Source organism: Protopterus annectens, chromosome 1.part1 (assembly GCF_019279795.1).
Source record: "Protopterus annectens isolate FY-2018-M chromosome 1.part1, PAN1.0, whole genome shotgun sequence".
Classification (NCBI taxonomy): Eukaryota; Metazoa; Chordata; order Ceratodontiformes; family Protopteridae; genus Protopterus; species Protopterus annectens.
The window spans coordinates 1,480,414,099-1,480,433,582 of NC_056726.1; the positions used below are offsets into that span (position 1 = coordinate 1,480,414,099).

The following is a 19,484-nucleotide window of genomic DNA, read 5'->3' on the forward strand; positions in this document are numbered from 1 at the left end:
ACACATCATTCACAATGTCTAAAACAGGGGGAATGGCTAAAGGCTTGTGCTGAGGGAAAAGGAAATCTCCAAGCCTCTTTTTTGATTCTGAGAAGTCTGGACTCTCCCAGTGAAAATACTACCTCAAAGTAAGTATGCAAGGTTTCTCCAAATGAATAATCCTCTGGAGGAGATGCAGATGAAATAGACTCCTCAGCATCAGAATCCTCATAGGGAGGTATAGACAATTCCTGATCAGAAGAGGAATCAGAAGAAATAGAAACTTGATCTGAAGATTCATAATCAGTGTCTTGCCTAGGCCTCTTGTCTGGAGGGGGATGGGTACCCCTGATCAGGCCTTTTATCTGGAAGGTGATAGGTCTTCAGCCATTTTGATAATCTGTTTTTTAGGCATAGAGGCCTGTGCATGTGACTCTGGTTTTGCAGCCGTCGGTTTGATATATAAAATGTTGAGGTCGAATACACCCTCAGAAGCCGGTGCCTGCTCAGCGGCTCCAGACCCATCTGAGGGAGATGCATCCGTCGGTCCAATACCTTGAGTATCTTGCAGCATGCCGGACTCCACATGGGTGTCGGTAGAGGCCTGCAACTTGAAGGTAGATGGCATCAGGAGCTGCGTAAGCACCTCACTGAGTACCGGCAAAACAGTGTGGCTTAGAAGCTTAGTCGGTTTTGGATCTCTACTGCCTTTCTCTGCGTTTTTTTTATTTACTCCAGTAGTCTGATTGCTATCAGATGACATTTCTGGGTAGTTAAATCTGTTTCCAAAATACTTGATGCAAAAATATACCGACGCTTAATAGTGCGTTGGTTAAATCTAGCCCAAAACCGACAGCCAGGCAAGTTGCGATCAGGACCTAGGCAAGGAATACAGTATAAATGAAGTCCTTATGAGGTATTTGCTTCCCACAAGTAATACAATTATTAAATTTTTCTGACATCGGTAAACAGCAAGAGAAAAAAAAAAAAAAAAGTTTCCCCCAACGAGGTACTTCGCTTTAGTGAAGACGTTGGTTCTGAAACTCAAACTCTAATATTTCAGTAGTCTGCCGACCGGCACTTGCGAAATGCTTCTGCTTCGGGCACCGTGTGGCAAGAAAGACTAAAGAAAATGGAGTCGGCTGCATGTTTTATACCCTGACGACCTGACATCATCGAAGAGAAGACAGCAACCGACACAGGACCAAAGACTTTCGAATTCAGGCCGACTGAGGGCAACCTGCCAGCAGATTACCCAAATGTAATGACTGCAACAGTGAAACACAAAGAACATGTCTTACCACAACGTTCCATCAGTGTTTTAGATCTTTATTCATTCCTTACTGTTAGGACCTCGGTTCTGCCCTCGGAACTGATACGGCCGTTTCCCAGCTCGCGGAAGCCAGCTCGCAGCTAAGAACCTACCCACAATGCCCTCTCACATATACTCCAGATCGAGTTTGCCCACCCTAGATAAAAGATGCAGTGATAGGAAAAAAGTAGGAGACTGTCTGAGCAAATACCCTAACCAGGAATACCCAACGTCCACCAGGAGTCCAGGCAGGGGGAAGGAGGGTGGGAAGTAAAGAATGAATAAAAGATCTACAACACAGATGGTACATTATGGTAAGCCATAACTTCTTTATCTGATGTTGTAAATCTTTATTCATTAGCGTTAGGACCAGTTCCCCAGCTACTCGAGTCCTGGGTGGCCGTAAGGAAGGATATTCCTGAACACAAAAAAAAAAAAAAAAAAAAAAAGATACTCGTCCCCTGGAGCCAAATCCAATTTGTAATTAGATATGAAGGTATGAGGTCTTGCCCATGTGGCTGCTGCGCATATATCATCCATAGAGGATCTGGAATGAAAAGCTACAGAGGTAGCCATAGATCTGGTTGAATGAACCTTTATTTTGGAAGGCAAGGGTAGCTTATTCTGTTGGTAGATAAAAGGTAATGACGTTTCTAAGACAAGAGGATAAAGTCATTTTGGAAACAGGTTTACCCAATCTGGGTCCTGCAAAGGCCACAAACAATTGGTCTTTTTTCCTGAAAGATTTAGTCTTGTCCAAACAACAACGAAGTCCGTGATCAATGGTGTGCAAGAGATACTCCCCCTCTATTAGAATACCTTGGGAAGAAAACCGGCATGTCAAAAGATTGGTTAATGGAAAAAACAGAAGTGACCTTGGGCAAGAAGAGTCAGTACGAAAGGACACCCTATCCGTGTGGAAGATAAAAGTATGGACTCTCGACACAAGACCTGCAGCTCAGATACTCTTCTTGGTGAGGTGAGCGCTACTAGAAGTATGGTTTTCTAAGACAAAAATTTCAAATCACATGAATCAAAGGGCTCAAAGGGAGAGCCTGTAAGAGACTGAAGCACCAGAGTCGAAGGCTTGACCGGATGTTTAACATGTAATACTCCCTTCAAAAAGGTCTTCCATAGGCAGTGTGACATAACTGAAGAATTTTCAAGACCATTATGAAAACTGACAACAGCTGCTAAATGTACAGTGATCGTTGAAGCTGAGGGTCCTGCATGCAGGAGTGTAGTCCGGTATTGCAAAATCTTTTGAATAGGCATAGAGAAAGGGTCCAAGTTCTTGTCTTTGGCCCAAATAGAGAACCTAGTCTATTTACTAGGATAAACCTAACTAGTGGAAGGTTTGTGTGAGGCCAGAAGAACTTCACGAACAGGAGATGGGATGTCAGGCAGTCTGGCAATCATTGGAAGTGGAGAAACCAGGCTGCGAGCTTGAGACTGTGCAGGTTCGGATGGATCAATCCCAGAGGATGGGATAACAGGTCCTGGGAATGATCCAGGATCCACGGGCTGTGAATCAGATGAGGCCATAGAAATGGGAACCAAACTTGACGTGGACAGTAGGGAGCAATGAGGATCACTTAGCTTTTCAACCTCTGAGCTTTCTGGAGAAATTTTGGAAGAAGGGGAAAGGCATACAGAAGACCAGGGAGCCAATCGTGCGTTAGAGCATCCCTCGGTGGTTCAGTAAAATAGCTCCTGCATTTGTAATTCAGAGGCGAAGCAAACAAGTCACAGCAAGGCTTGCCCCAATGTTGGAAAATCCGAGCTGCTATTACAGGATTAAGGGACCATTCGTGAGGCATCAGGATGTTCCTGCTCAGATTGTCCGCAATAAGGTTGGAACTCCCAGGAATGTGCATTGCTATAAGAAAGCAATTGTAACCTATTGCCCAGTGCCAAATCCTCATGGCTTCCCAACACAGGGGGTAAAATCTGGTACCGCCTTGATTGTTGATATACCAGACAACTGACATGTTGTCTGACTGAACTGCAATGGTCTCCAAAGGCAGGGATGCATGGAATGCCTGCAACACTAAGAGAACTGCCCTCAGTTCCAGGACATTTATGCGCAAGTTGGCCTCGAGGGGGGTCCAGGTGCCTTGGACAGTCTTTCCCTGAAAATGCCCCCCCCCATCCTAATAGTGAAGTGTCCACGGTCACCATGGCCATGGGTTGGGGGAAGACAGAACGGTTGACACCAAATATTCTTTTGTGGCTCCATCCACCATAGCATTTCCTCCCTGCAACAGTAAGGTGCATCATGTGGTTGAGTGGGTAGGTTAACAATGACCACTGTGCAGAAAAAAAGCCACTGCAGGATTCTCATGTGCAGTCTCGCCAGTGGTACCAAAAGTAATGGCATGGAGCCCAAGAGTTGCAGTACAAGACGTGCAAGGAAGTAGGTCTTGAATTTGGCGTCTTATTTTTCAAAAGCCTAAGGGAGGAGAGAAGTTCGACAGGATGTTGTGTTGAAGACCACTCCAATGAATTCGTGTCTTCGTTGGAGACATCTGAGATTTGTCTTTGTTGCCGCTGAATCACTTACAAATGCCTTCTACCAGCACCTGCAGGACTGCATGGATAAGGCAATCCCAAGCAAAACAAAGACTCTTTGTACCAAAGGCAAGCGTCCAGTCTGGTGGACCCCAGCCATAAACAAACTCTACAACAAAAGGAGGAAGCTACTACAAGATAGAGCAAAATCCTTAAAAGGTAAGACACCCTTGATCACTATAAGTAAAAAACTAAGAGCTCTCATAAAATCATCCAAAGCAAATTTTGAGAGAAAAATAGCTAAAGACCCAAAAGACAATCATAAGGCCTTCTTTAGCTAGGTTAGAAACCTGGGAGGAAACTCCCAGATATGCTCAGAACTAGTTCAAAATGATGTGAAGATTACTGATCCTACAGACATTGCCAACATACTGGCTGACAGGTTCAGTGCAAACTTCTCCCCTCCCCCAAAAGGAGAGATATCTATACCAAGCGATTGCAGCCCCAAACATCTCCAACGCCCAAGTGAGAACTGCTCTCTCCAAAGCAAAAACACAGCATCCATGGGACCTGATGGTGTCCCCGGCTGTGTGCTCCACGAACTCAACGAGGAATTAAACCCACAGCTAGGACAGCTGTTTAATCATAGTCTTACCTCTGGATATCTGGGAGTGGCGCACTGCAACTGTGGTCCCACTTCACAAAGGCGGTGCCTCCACCGACCCTGGAAATTACCGCCCATTAGCTTGACAAGCCTTATCTGCAAAGCCATGGAGAGGATCATAATGGACCTCATAAATAAAGACATAGGGAATTTGCAGACTTTGGATCCATCCCAGTTTGGCTTTGTCAAAGGCAGATCATGCCTTCTAAACTTGGTTGACTTTTTCAAACAGTCACCAAAGCCATTGATGAGGGAAAGGCAGTCCATACAGCCTACCTCGATCTGGCGAAGGCCTTCGATACAATACCCCACTCGGGTATCATTGAAAAACTCATCAGCTTAAATGTTAACCCATACATCACAAGATGGGTTGCAAACTGGCTGAGTGACAGAACCCACAGGGTCAGAGTTGCTGGCGCCATGTCAGACTCAACGCCTGTCACAAGTGGTGTACCACAGGGCTCAGTTCTGGGCCCACTCTTGTTTGGCATCTACTTTTCCGTACAAGCAAACACAGGAGGGTTATGACAAAGTTTGCAGATGACTGCAAACTAGTAGAAAACACATCTGACACAGATATCCTTCAGAAGGGTCTCACAGAAACGGATAACTGGTGCCAGAGCCATGGCCTAAAGTTAAATGCCAAAAAATGCATAGTCATACCCTTCGGGAAAAACAAGGTTACCCCTAGCTACCAAATAGGTGGCAATCCACTGAGCACAGAAGAAGTTATCCGGGACCTGGGGACCCAGGTTGATAGTAGTCTGTCATTCGACACCCATGTAGCTAAAGTAGTTAGGAAGACCTTCTACAATGCCCACCTTATCATGAAGGGATTCTCATCTAGATCAAGGGAGGTCATAGTCTCCCTATACTCATCACTCATCATACCAATGATTGAGTACAATGGCCCATTCGGAATGTATCTGACCCGACACTTGCAGCAGCTGGAGAGGCCACAAAAGTTCCTCACCAAGAGGTTAAAGGGTCTCAAACATCTGTCCTATGCTGCCCGACTGAAAGAACTCCAGCTCTATTCAGTTGCTCAGAGGTGACCTTTGCCTAACATACAAGGCCATGTCAAACCCAGATTTGATGAATATGCTGCACCTCAAAAAATCTAGATCCGTCAGAGCCACAAGGGCGGGAGACAAACCTCGACACGGCTATTAATAGGACATGCTGGAGGGATAGATTCATCACCCAAAGACTCCCTATGCTGTGGAATAAAATCCCGGTATATGTGAGGCAGAGCACCTCGCTGGCCTTGTTCAAGAGAAATCTTGACCAATGGATGGGAGATCGCAGATATACCCCAGGGATTACCTCAGTGTCACTGCTCGACAGAGGCACAGCAAAATAATGGGTATAGTTCCCCATACTAAAGGGGTGGCGTAAGCCACAAAACTATGGGCTAGGCTTGTAAATGCCCTCAGGCAGATAGCCTAGTATGAACCTATGATTGTAATCCCCCAAGTGGAGAGCGAGATCTTTAGCACAAGACAGGCTGTGGACTAGGAGATTCCTGGTCGGAGCAGTAAGGAGCCAGTCGTCTAGACAGGGAAACATCTGGAATCCTTTTAGTCAAAGATGGGCTACCACAACTGCCATACATTTGGTGAACACTCGGGGAGCTGTTGGAGAGACCGAATGGCAGTGCCCTGAACCGGTAGCGATTGGCTCCCAGCCAGAAGCACAGAAACCTCCGGGTGCGGTGATCCATCTTTATGTGGTAGTATGCATCCTGTAAGTCCTATAGAACACATCCAATTATCCCTCCCTAGGAAGGGAAGAATGGACTGTGCTGTGACCATCAAGAATCTTTGTGGTTTGACAAATTTATTCAGTAGGCTGAGATCCAGGATTGGTCTCCAGTCCACCGTCTTTTTTGGCACCAAAAAGAACCTAAAGTAAAACCCAGATCCTGTCTGTTCTGGTGGGACTGGTTGGATGACTCTCTTTCTTAGCAGTTTTTCTATTTCTAAGGCTGCTAATTCCCTTTGATTGGGCGGTACATCAGGGATTTGTTTGAGAGGTCTGGGAGTTAGGTTAAAAGGTATTTGGTAGCCTCTGGATATTATTCTCTGCACCCAAACAAATCGGTAGTAATAAAATGCCATCTTATTGGAGAGAAATGACCCCCGACTGTTTCCAGAGGAAAGCAATCGGGCAGCTGATCAGGAGCGCTGCCAGGGTCTGCCGGAGAAAGAATCTTTGGCTCCCTGGTTACGCAGACCCCCCTCTACCCCGAAAGGGGAGTCTTCCATACGAATTGCCCCCTCTGCCCCGGGGGGGGGGGATTGTTCACCACGAGTGTCATGAAAGGATCCTTGGGATTTCTTGAACCATATCTTCTCTCCCCCCAGGGGTAGGGCCTCAGGGGGTTGAAAAGCTTATGCCCAAAGCAGACAAGGTCTTTCAGTCTCTCACTATGTGCAAGTGTGTCACGTACCTTGGGTCCAAAAAGTGCAGAGTCGTCGACAGGAGCGTTAACGAAGGAAGAGTGCAAAATGGAATTGGCTAGACTTGGAATCTTGTCATAGGATTCGTCCAACAAAGCTGACTTGTGCAGTCCCTTTCTCTTTGCCTATACTTCAATATAAATTCCTGAAAGGAAGACAAAACACTAGCCTGCAATCCAAATGCCTTCTTGGCCTCTTCCCATTCTATATTTCCTTTTCTAATCATTTCCTACCAATACATTGGTTTATTTGTCATCTTCCTCCAATTAATTTAAATTGTCTATATACCTAAACGGCAGTCACTGCTATTGGCAGAATCTTCTTTCTCCGTTAGCACGCTAGCTTATCTTTAAGTAGCAGAAAGTATGCTAAGAAGCAACAGTCATACAGATTGTATTCCTAAAAAAGATCTAAGTCCAAAATCCTATTTCCTTATTTCTTGAACTACACCCCTGCTTCAGTTTCATCCCTTTCCACTTTGAACTGTAGCTTTCTGCTCACATTATGTGCAAGAGCCTTTTAACTGTTTAGCTCCAATATACCTCTTCAAGTCAGGTAACCCAAAACCTTGTTCTATTGAGAGGGTCACCTTTTCCCACTTGACTTGTCCTCTTCTCCTCCCAAATGACCTTCAACTCTATTATAAATTTCCGTTCACAACTTCTCCTATGGTTGATAAAACTAAAAGGGACTAAACACTTCTGCTTGTATCTTGCTATCCATAGTTTTTTCCATGATCTTTTGTTTATTCCTTCCCCCATATAGTTTTTCTATTATGTCATACTCCTTCCCACATATCTGTACCTGCCATAACTGAATCCTTATTAAGCCATACTCCTAAATACATTTTATCATATCCCCATAAATATGGGTACTGCTGGACCAATTCATATGAGGATACTGTTTATAGATACAGCCTTTAACTTCATTAATGTTGTATAAAAAAAACTGTCTAGTATTCTGCAACGCCCAGGATGTCCTTTTCTAGTTGTAGCAGGTACATCTACAGATGCCAACTTCCTCTTGAACACAGTACCAATATCATCCTTGAAGTTTTAAATACATTATTTTCTTTGCCAGTGGTTCTAAATATACAAATAAAAGGAAGAAGTCCCATCCTCCCCCAAGATGGCTGTACACGGAGCAACAGCTTAAGTTTTGCTCTCCCCACTGTGAAAACAGAAACTCCAAAAAGGAGATAGTGAATTTGTCTAGGGTAAACTTCAGTTACTGGTTATCAAGTGCACTGCGTGGAAGCCAGCACAGAAGAATTTTAGAAAACCTGAAAGAAAGCCACTCCAAATGCTAAGGAGAAAACACTGTCTGGGAAGAATCCTGCAGCTGTTCAGCAAACAGTTAAAGCTCCAGCTTTAGTGCAAGACATGACTTTCAATAATCTGGATGAAAAAAAAAAAAAAAAAAAAAAAGAGAGTGTCAAATGTGCTCATAGCCAATTAAAAATAAAATTACACACTGAAGTAGTCATAATAAAAGGTTGGAGAAAAAAGGAAGAAGCTTTAAACAGACTCAGATAAGCTGAAAAAACTGCAAAAAATATCAGAGGTTGAAATGAAGATAAAGGCCAAGCACAAGACCGATCAAAATGGAAGCTTAAAAATGGAGAATTAGTGGACCGAGTCCATAGGTGAAATCTGACAGTTTCTTCTATTCTTTAGTACAGCAGAAAATGACAATTTTATAAAGGTACAACCCGCAGTGGTGGTGCTGCGGTAGAGTTGTCGCCTCACAGTAAGACGCTGTCCGGTTCGATTCTCAGCTACAGCGTCTTCTGCGTGAAGACATGCGTGAATGGGCGTACCTTCGTTGAAGGCTGTGCATCAGAGCAGGTAACCCGGCACGTAAAAATCAACTACCAATCATTAGCGGACCAGATTTCCACTGTGGCAACCCCTAACGGGAAAAGCCGAAAGACAAACAAATAAGCAACTGGACTGGTATTCCATAACAGGAATTATTAATTCAAAGAGCACACCATGCGTATGCTCCCAGTCTAACCAAGATAAAGCAACAAGCCTACTAGCAAGAGGAAGTGACAAAACGGTGGCAAGAGGAGAAGTACTTTAGTGGGAGACGGAATGCTTGTGGAAAATTACTACTCACTATACCAGGCAGAAGAGTTAAATTTATTCCAGCAATCAAGAAACATTAAAAAACAGGTTTAAGATTTAAGCTGCTGTATCCAGCTGTAATCGGAGTATTGCTTTTCCTGAAGGGTCAATCATTTTTGGAGGAAGAACATGCTAAGGAGGAAATAAAACAGTTTTTCCAACAAAAAAGTGAGCTATCAGAATAGGATTCTGCTTCCTATTTTTTAAGAAACTATGCCAGTGAAACTTTTTTCAAGTATTCCAAAGGAAAAATGCTTGAGAGACAAAAGCACAGAAGCTGACTAGATGCAGACGTTCACTGAAAATGAACCAGAGACTGGAGCTGAGAGATTGGAGATCAACAGAAGAAAACCAGCAACTCGGAAATTAAGAAATAAATGTGATTGACGTTTTGTAATCCCACATTTTGAAATATGGCAGGACAAGAAAACCTGGAAATACGGGTTTTACTCTGTTAAACTTGTAGGGTACTCCCAAGCATTTGCCCTACTTCATGCCATTAATGTTTGAAAGAACATCAAGGAGAGAAGAAAGTAAAAAGGTAACAGTTTTTGTTCTTAGCGTTTGTAAAGTGCATTATATGTCATGTTTTATAAAAAGGAAAGCTTCTTCAGTTATTTGTGTGTAATAGAACATGTAAGTAAACAGGTCTTTTCTTTCATTCAGTTAAAAACTTTAGGCATTCACCTTAAAAAAGAAACCCTGGACAAAAGAGCATGACAAGTAAAATTGATAGACTTTTTCTTACAAGATATTCGGCTTGAAATAAAGTTAAGAAGCAAGTAAACAAAACATTAAATCTAATAAGGTTTTCCTTTAGCAAAGGAATTTTCACATTGCAATACAAGAAGCTTATAGCTGAAAGCAACTGATTATCTGGTAATAAGGAGACTAGCCGTTAGTGCAATAAAAATCAGAATACTTTATTCCTCTCCCAGATATAGAAAGGAGAAAGATTAAAACAGACAACATTTAGTGTTAGTAGAAGCACAGGCAGTACCCGCGGTGGTGCAGCGGTTAGCATTGCCACCTCACAGCAAGAGGTTCTCCAGTTCAATCCTCGGCTAGGGTGCCTTCTGTGCACAGTCTGCATGTCCTCTCTGTGGTCACATGGGTTTCCTCCAGGTGCTCAGGTTTCCTCCCACATCCCAAAGGTGGATTGGACAATCTAAATTGGCCCTAGGTGCGAGTGCGTGCAAGAGTGCCCCTTATGTGGAAGGTTGGGCGCCTGGCTGGCAACTCGACACCATAAGACTTTACTGCCAATCATGAGCGGACAGGTGGCCCGCTATGGCGACCCCTAACCAGGAAAAGCCGAAAGAAGTACAGGCAGTACTATGCATGTTAGCAGGATAGTTTTCCTATACAGGTCAATACAAGCCTGCAACTGTAGCCCTCAGTCTAGCACAATTGTTCTTATTAGGGAATAATGTTGGAAAAGACTGGAAAGGGCAACAGAAAATCAAATCTCAAAACAAAAACAGAACAACTTTGTAGGGTTCCCAGGTATGCAAAGTTCAGAAGGTCTAGGATTTCTGCATGAATTGTCTACATAGTAGCTTTATACCCAAAAGGAGACATCAGCTAGTTTCCAGAGGAAAAAAAAACAATACAAGATGTGATGAGGAAGACAGAAGAAACTGGAGTACTCTTTGGAAATGCTAACGAGGTGGCATACTTTGACAGAATTGTAGGAAGAACAACTGGTACTAACCTAGTACTTCCTATGAACCTGTTAACTGCCTTTGAGGGCCATTTCAAAGCCTTGCCAACTTCCCTTACAAAAGGTGAGAATCAAAATCCTGTACCTTGTGACTAAGAAGTAAAACTTAAAACCATCATACCCACCACGAACCCTAGAATCACTTGTGACAGGCACACCTACATTTACAAAGACAATTAAACTGTAAAGTTAAAAATTAATATTACGCTTCACATATTGCCACACATCATATAACCTAAGCAACATTACATACATTATTCAAATTCCTGACTTTCTTTTAAAGAAACAAACATGGTAAAAATCACGAAACAAATAACCAATGTATTGAAAAACAGCAGCAGCGTTGAACCAAACTATTTAATTGTTGAGCGCTTTCATCCACTGATATAGCAGGTCTTCATCAGAACAGAGTCAAAACAGTCAGCATAAATACCCATGAAACCAAAGAAAATGTCACATAATTAAACCAGTTAAATCAGTTAAAGTGTAAAATGTAAAAAACAAAATGTTATATATATATATATATATATATATATTTATATATATATATATATATATATATATATATATATATATATATATATATATATATATACACACACACACACACACACACACACACACACACATTTAAACCTTAGGAAAAAAACATATATATATATATATATATATATACACACACATACATACACACACACATACACACATATAATAATAATAATAATAATAAACCAATAAATAACATATATAAAACTAGATAGCATACATAGATTTTAGTTTCAATAAACCGGCAATGGAATTATTGAGCCCAGGAAAACAAGAAGCATTACATTTTAACTGCCCAAGTTCCAAACATTCAATAAAAATGTCGCGAGGACCCCCTCTAGGATCTGTGACTACATTGTCAATGACAGAAAATTTGAAAGTAAGAGTAGAAATTTTTTTTATGTGCCTATAAAGTGCATTACGTTCATCCTTTTTAGAGGTCATAATTATGTTGATAAATTCAATATCTAAATTGCCTGATTGTTTACAGTTACAACATTGGCATAAAGCAGCATAAACAATACCTTTACTAACTTCAGAAAAGATTTCTGTCAAAAAATCTTGTGGGTAGCCCCTCTTTGAAAACATGTCCAATAATGTATTACATTCAAAGAATTGCTGTTCATTACTAACCATTCTGGCTAATCAAATACATTGGCCTTATTTTGATGAATGGAGTGCCAACTTTGAAAGTGGAGATATGAATTTGAATAAGTAGGCTTCCTAAATAAGGTAGACTCAAATCTGTGTAAACTGTTTTTAACCAACGTGACATCAAGGAAACTGATTTGTACATTGTCACATGACATAGTAAACTGTAAAAATTCTGTTGAATTATTGATAAATGCATTCCTCTAGTTTTTCCATACTATCATGCCAAAGAATAATGTCATCAATGAAATGCCTGTAAAGACAAAATTCTTTGTATTCAGAACTAAAAAATAGTATTAATTTCCCAGAATGCCATTACGACACTGGCAAAAACAGATGCACATGCAGAACCCATGGCCGCTCCATGAGTTTCTTTGAATAAATAGCCCTCAAAACTAGTGAAATTGTTTTGTAAAACAATTTCCATGAGACTACTCAATAAAACACTTGTCATGACCTAAATCAGAACGAAGGGCTAAAAATGGAAGAAAAACAATCAATACCAATGTCGTGGGGAATACTGGAATACAGATCCTTGACATCAATACATACAAAAATGATGTCATCCCTGTACTAAGTGTCACTGACAAGAGAAAGAAAATCTCATGAATCACTGAGTAAAAAAGAATGTAGTTTTTAAACACAGCTTTTGCCTCCTGGTCAATATATTTGGCAATAAAAAAAAGTTTTGGAACCCTTAGCATCTACAATTTGCCTCAATGGGGGGGGGGGGGTCTTCCAAACATTTGTGCCTTCAGAAAGACCAAATACTGTGGGTGTTCTAGGAAACTGAACTTTAAGATATCTCTAGGACACCCAAGGAAATCTGGTCATTAAGAACCAGATCCTCCAAAAACAAACAAATCCGATGTAATGCACCATTTAACGAAATTTCCACATAAACATCAGTAAACAAAATAGCTAAAACAGCAACTATTTGATGAATGTAATAAATTACTGGACATGTTATGAAAGAGGGGCTACCCACAAGATTTTTTTGACAGAAATCTTTTCTGAAGTTCAGACAGAGGTTAAATGGGTTTTATACCCCTTTATTGGGGAACCCCATAGTCCAAAATTTGAATTTGGGATGCGATTCTTCTAAGGCCCTTATTTTACCTTTCAATTTAGGGAAATCAAATCAATCACATTAGGAAGTTTTGGGGAATTTTCAAATGTGATAAAGATATTTTTAATAAATTGGGTCAACAACCCGTTATAGTGCATCAAAAAGATGTGTTTGAAAAACCTCATTTAAAGGCCTTTGCCATTTTACCTACTGGCAGAATGTCCAAATGGTTAAGGTGTTTGCCTTACAAACACAAGGTACAGAGTTTGAATCCCACAGGGAATAACTGGCTAGGCTTAAAATGGCTCACAAGGGCAGTTAGCCTAGTACTAACCTATAACCTATGAACCTATAAGTACTATGCTTGCTGCCATTGTGAGCTATTTTAAGCCTGTCCATTTTCCCTTTGAACGACAAGGATCAAACCTTATACCTATTCTCTGTGAGGTAAACACCTTAGCCCTTACACCAACCCCCTTAGCATAGAAATCCTGGAATGTACATGAAATGGATGGACCTGAAAGATAAATATTTGTATCTTACAGTCAAGTAATTTCATTTCCAAGCAAAACTCCAAAAACACTTCATTGCAGTCTTTTTAACATTAAGCCCTAACAGACCTATCAGAGTTTTTCATAATTTACTTGACCAGCAAAATGTTTGAATGCAGGCACACCAAAGACCATATAAAACATAAAGGAACACTGCGTAGACTAAGAACGACTGCAGCAAATAAGAAAATAAATGGACAATCAGGATTGGCATAGCAGCCCTTACCCACTGCACATTTTGAGCCTGAAGACAAAGATATGAATTTAAAAAGCAGCCCAAGTGCTGCTGTCTGCTACCTCAATCATATTCCGCTCCTAGCATGGCATCACATTAACATCATATGTCCACAAATGTCACTTTATAAAGCATGATCTTCATTAGCCCACAATAAAATAATGCCTCCATTCAACTGTAATACAACAGGTACTGGGAAACAGGAATAATTTGTGGAACATAATTTTCCCCATAAGCAGGCTTTCTGGAATGATCTTTGAAAATCTTTCATATATCCCAAATTTAAGAGGAGAGAATTTGAGTCGCATTCATAAATGCCTTTTGGGCAATTTTTTAATAAAGCAGGCATAGGAAAATAAATTCACACTTAAAAAAAAAAAAAAGTACAACAGCATAAGAGTGTGCGACAAAAAAAAGTCTAGAACAGAAGAACGGACTGAATAATGCACAGAAAAATGATAAGTGGACATTTCCTTACTTAAGGTTTCAAGAAACGCTCCAATAGACCCCCCCCCCCCCCCCCATCTACTTCTCTGTGAATTTAAAGAGCATTTAAAAACAAAAACAAAAATAGACATGGAAAAAAAAAAACACAAACAGGTCAAACATACAGCCTCTCTGGACATTTGCAAATGCATCTCAAATTAAGAAAGCAACCAATCCACCCTGTAGTGTCCTTCACAGTTTAAACACAAATTTGCAAATCATCAATACGCTGAAACACCGGTGTCAGAGCCATGGCCTCAAGCTCAATACCAAAAAGTGCAGTGTCACCCACTTTGGTAAAAACTCTGTACCCGTGAACTACCACATAGGCAGCAATCTACTTAACACCGAATGCATGATAACAGACCTTGGGACCCAGGTGGACAGTAGTCTCTCCTTTGATAGTCATATCGCCACAGTAGTCCTTCTACGTGGCACACTCATAAAAGGGTTCTCAGGAAAGGAAAAAAAAGGGGTCATTGTTCCCTTATACTCGACACTCAGAGCCATTATAGAGCACAACGCCCCTTTTGGAATGTACCTCAAGACATCTGCAGCAGCTGGAAAGGTCACAGAAGTACCTCACAACGAGGATTACTGGCCTCAAACAAATGCCCTACACTGACCGCCTCAAAACACTCCAGCTTTACTCCGTAGCATATCGCCTACTCCGAGGTGATCTCGGCCAAACATATAAAGCTATGTCAAATCCAGAACTGTTGGACATGCTACACCTAAAGAAATCCCAATCCCTCCGAGCTACATGCTCTAGGGACCTAAACCTTGTCACCACAATAAACAGGACGTGCTGGAGGGATAGATTTCTGTCCCAGAGACTTCCCATACTCTGAAACAGGCTACCCATTTATTGTCAAGCAAAGTTCCTCATTAGCACTCAAGAAAAATCTTGATGAGTGGATGGGAAATAAGAAATACACCCCGGGGATCACTTCTGTGTCTCTGCTCGACAGTGACACAGGAAAATAACTTTCTTGGGTGGCGTAAGCCAGGGAACCTTGTTGGCTAGGCTTATGTAGGCCCTTGGGCGGAGAGCCCAGTACCTACCTATGAACACAACTACACCTTTTCCATTCCAGGGTATTTGCTCTCCCTAGAAATAGTCTACCACAAATTTGAGAATACTTCTCAGATTATAAGAAAGCTCAACTTGCTAAGCAAAACTGCTCAATTTTCAGGAGTGTACAGCAGCACCATTCTTTTATGTGGCCTAGTCAGGGGTTTCCAACTACAAAAAGCAAACAAGGGTGACACAGGACCTGTTCACAGTTACTACATCATGAGGTTTGTATAATACACTGCTGACACCATCACACATACTGAAACCACACTTTTTTCTTCCCCAGAAGCAAAAGAACAAGTTGTGTGCTCACTGCAACAACAGACCCACGCAGGTAGTTGTAACTCCCTTGCTTGTGGAACTCAAGTCAGCTCAGCACCTAAAACTTTATTGTACTACCACACCCCATATCCCAATCCATGAATCTCAGAGCCCAAGCCCCATTCTCCAGATATCAGAAGATCAGAAGTCAGAGAGTCTACACCACTAAGGCTAAGAGAGCCTTAGCAGCAAAGCTTAAAGTACAAGGGAACCAAAGGCATCTGGTGGACCCCAAAGCTGGGAAATGGAGGGTGGGCAAGTTAAGGAGTTGAAATCACCTACACAGCGATATCAATATGGCAAGTACACAGAAAGACTTTACTGATATGAAAAAAAAAATCCATTTGTAGGACATAGTTCCAAGCTACACCTTCAGGGTGACATGACATGATTATGGGCCCAGTGTGTCCGAATTCCTGACTATCCCCTTTGAAATACCTCCTACTTCCAACCAGTATCCATCTCACCTACCCTTAAATTAAAAAAAAAAAAAAAAAAACAATTTGACTCCAACATTCACAGTACATTAGCCAATTTGACCTCCTCTCCTCAAAATATGGCTTCTGTGCAGAGCACAGTACCATGACTGCACACTGGACTCAGACCAGACACTCGAAATATGGAGGAGGACATGTTAACTGTACAATCCTCACTCACCTCACTACAGCTGTGGCCTTGTTGAAATAAAAACCCAACCCTGATAAAACTATAAGCCTAGCATTGGTATTACAGCTGTATAAACTACGGCTTTCATTTATGTCGTTAGTTCTTTAATTATACACATGCATGTAAACAGTTGTGTATGTGCCACACATACACAAGTCATAAATAATGACGTACTGCACATATTAACATTGGCAATGATGGCAGTCTGCAGACAAGAAGACATACAGAAATTGATCCTTGATCAAAGTTCCACCCTGGTCAACAAAACAGCACAATAAACACGCTCTCTCACACACAAAATATAAGTTTGCCTCTCTCTACAAAACTCACACACACTGTTCTAGAACAGTAATCCCTACACAAGTAATTGTGCCAAATATTAACTACTGCAACTCAAGTTCCATACTTGTCTTACTACTACAAGTTTTCCCCAACTCGAGGAACAGAATCAAGCATCAGAAAGCTGCAGACGTAGGCTGCTTCAAGAAGACCACACATTATTCCAGACAAAATTGAATAGATCAAGAAGAGCAAGACAATAAATATGTGAAAGTTTTCAAGGAGCATACACAGCTTACTAAAAAACAGTAACACAGCCGCAGGGACAAACCCAAAAGTAATCGGGGCAGTTTTTAAAATACTACTACTTAACTTAAGAAGCTGAGAGAAAATAAGGGGAATTAACAGGACTTCTATGAATGGAAAAATAATGCAAATATTGTTTTTATTAAAGTAACTCTCCATCTTTTCCTCCAAAAAAGATCACAAGTTTTAGGAAGAATGCATCAAAAGTTTAAGCCTAAACCAGGACAGCTAACACACGAACAAATGTGATGACTGCAAAAGTATAATAACAAATTATCTGCACTCCAAATAAAAGGACAAACGCTTTTAATGTATTAAGTTTACATGACGTCTTTTCTTTACCGTCACACGATATGATATGATATTGACAACCTGAGTGTCTGACTACAAGTCAATGATCTCTGCATCATTTTTACAGCCACCCACGAAATCGTCCGTGTTCAAAACACTGTTGCTTCATTCACTTCTGTATCTGCATTATTACATTATATATAGTACTGGAACAGCCTATTAGATCAATTACATAAGTATGGAAAAGAAACATGCTGTTCATACTCTAATAACAACGAGGCTTGGAACTCGATAAAATTAGCTGTTATTTACAGAACATCCTAAATAAAGTTAGACTAAACTAGATTAATTTTATGTCAAAACCAAAACGCACAGAGCGAGCATCGATTAAAAGATGTGTTACAAATGTTAAATGACACCTCCCATCATCAAACGGCGACAAATGAAAAGGAATAGTCACATCTGTGTAAAAGGACTGAAGTATTCCAGAGTCAATGCATTCCAATTCAATCCATGGCTAACAACTCCATGGGCAAACCTTACACCTTCAGAATCATATTAAGCATTCACGCGAGTCCTTTATAAGAAAAGACGTACCGTGGAAATACACTCATAGTAAAGAACCTCAAGTTCAACAGTCATATCTTAAAAATAAACAAACATGAAAGGAAAACAATCAGATTTGACAGTTCCTCTCGCCGCATCAGCGGCCTGGCCCACTGACTAATCACAGCTGGACATAAAGTATTACCTTGAACTAAAGTCTCGCCACAATTTTGTGCTCAGGATTACATTACTAATACCAGGCAAACTAGGGCCCATATACAGCATAATCCGCCCTCACTGCACACATGTCAAAACATCATTCCATACTGAAAACTGTAGGAAGACTATTGGTGCAGCACCTCGGCTACATAACACAACTAGATAGTTACAGGAGCATCTCACCCCGGGTAAATACAGCATGGGTCGCAGAATTGGGGGGTTAGAAAAAGTACAATTAATTGTGACTAAACAAATAATAACAGAGAAAGCGGCTAGTTCCACGTCTCAGTCACCCCAGTCTACCGTGGCTGAGCCAAAACTGGCGACTCCACTGCAATGGCAATTTTCTGATTAGAAACAGAATTAGAAATACCCTGTCAGCTACACTTAACCCTGCTTACAAAACGGACTAACAACCTAAATAACCCAGCAGCGGGAAGTAAGCCTGACAGGGAGCCCCGACCTCATCTCTGCCACCATACCACCGCCCCTGATAATAACACTCAATGCCCAAAACATAAAGGTTTCACTCACCCATTGTTCCGGAGAATAATATTTATTAACCACTAGCCTGTTGCACTTGAAAGAATCCTACAGAGGCCTTAATGCCTTCCAGAACTTGCTGTCCGTAAACCGAAGATGTCGGAGACAGAGCGAGAGACGGAAGCCCGTAAAGGACAGAAAAGGAACAGACGAGAGCCGTAGACCTTCCATGCAAACACCCCCTCCAAATGTCGTCAAAGCGTCTCTCCGCCTACTCTTAAAACGCCCACTCTTTTAGTGTTCACACCCTGAAAAGGGAACTCTGCCTGCGTGAAAGCCTGAAAGGTGAGTAATAGTAATCCTGTTATATAACAGTAAACCTCTCAGTTCTCCAGATTTTTGTCTCATATTTTTGGTCTGTTTCTTATGTATTTTTACTTGTTTTCTGACAAATTTTTGGCAAATTGTTGAGGACTGAAGTCATAAAATAATAGACGTCATACCCTTCAGTAAATGCATGCCAATGCAAACTTTATAATTCCATTAACCTTCTAAGTTTGTAAGAGCAACATTTAAAAAGTGTCCCTACTTTTGGGCCTTTGTCCCCCCATTATTAATGACTTTGTCCAGATTTCTTGTCCTAGGAGGTTGAGAAGTATGATAGGCAAACCCTTTTTTTTTTTTTTTTTCTAGTTAATTTTCTTATTTAAAAAAGCTCGTTTCAGCTACGTATTGTACTTATTTTACTGCCTGCACTTTAACAAAGTCGTTTTTGTGTTTAAATTACCTGTTTAACTGTTGTAGGTTACACACTCAAGTGTGATAGCCATTTCTGTGCATTTAACGTGTTTTTTTATTGTATCTGCTTTATTTTCTGACAAAAAAAAAATACTTGTTTTCCCACCTTTTTAAGCTAGTTTAGTCCAGTTTTCAGGTTAGTGCTGAATTCAGAGCTGTGTTACAAGTTTCTGTGTTTG

The 19,484-nt window shown here is 41.1% G+C and overlaps 1 protein-coding gene across 1 annotated transcript in view; it reads right to left on the reverse strand.

Moving 5' to 3' along the window:
• Positions 1 to 18,757, reverse strand: part of KPNA6 (karyopherin subunit alpha 6) — a 1,524,259-nt gene extending 1,505,502 nt beyond the window's left edge. Inside the window, exon 1 of the mRNA XM_044082620.1 lies at positions 18,559 to 18,757. Within this exon, the coding sequence (XP_043938555.1) occupies positions 18,559 to 18,562 (4 nt within the window). The 5' untranslated portion in view covers positions 18,563 to 18,757. The remainder of the gene's footprint in view (positions 1 to 18,558) is intronic.
• Positions 18,758 to 19,484: the final 727 nt, after the last annotated feature.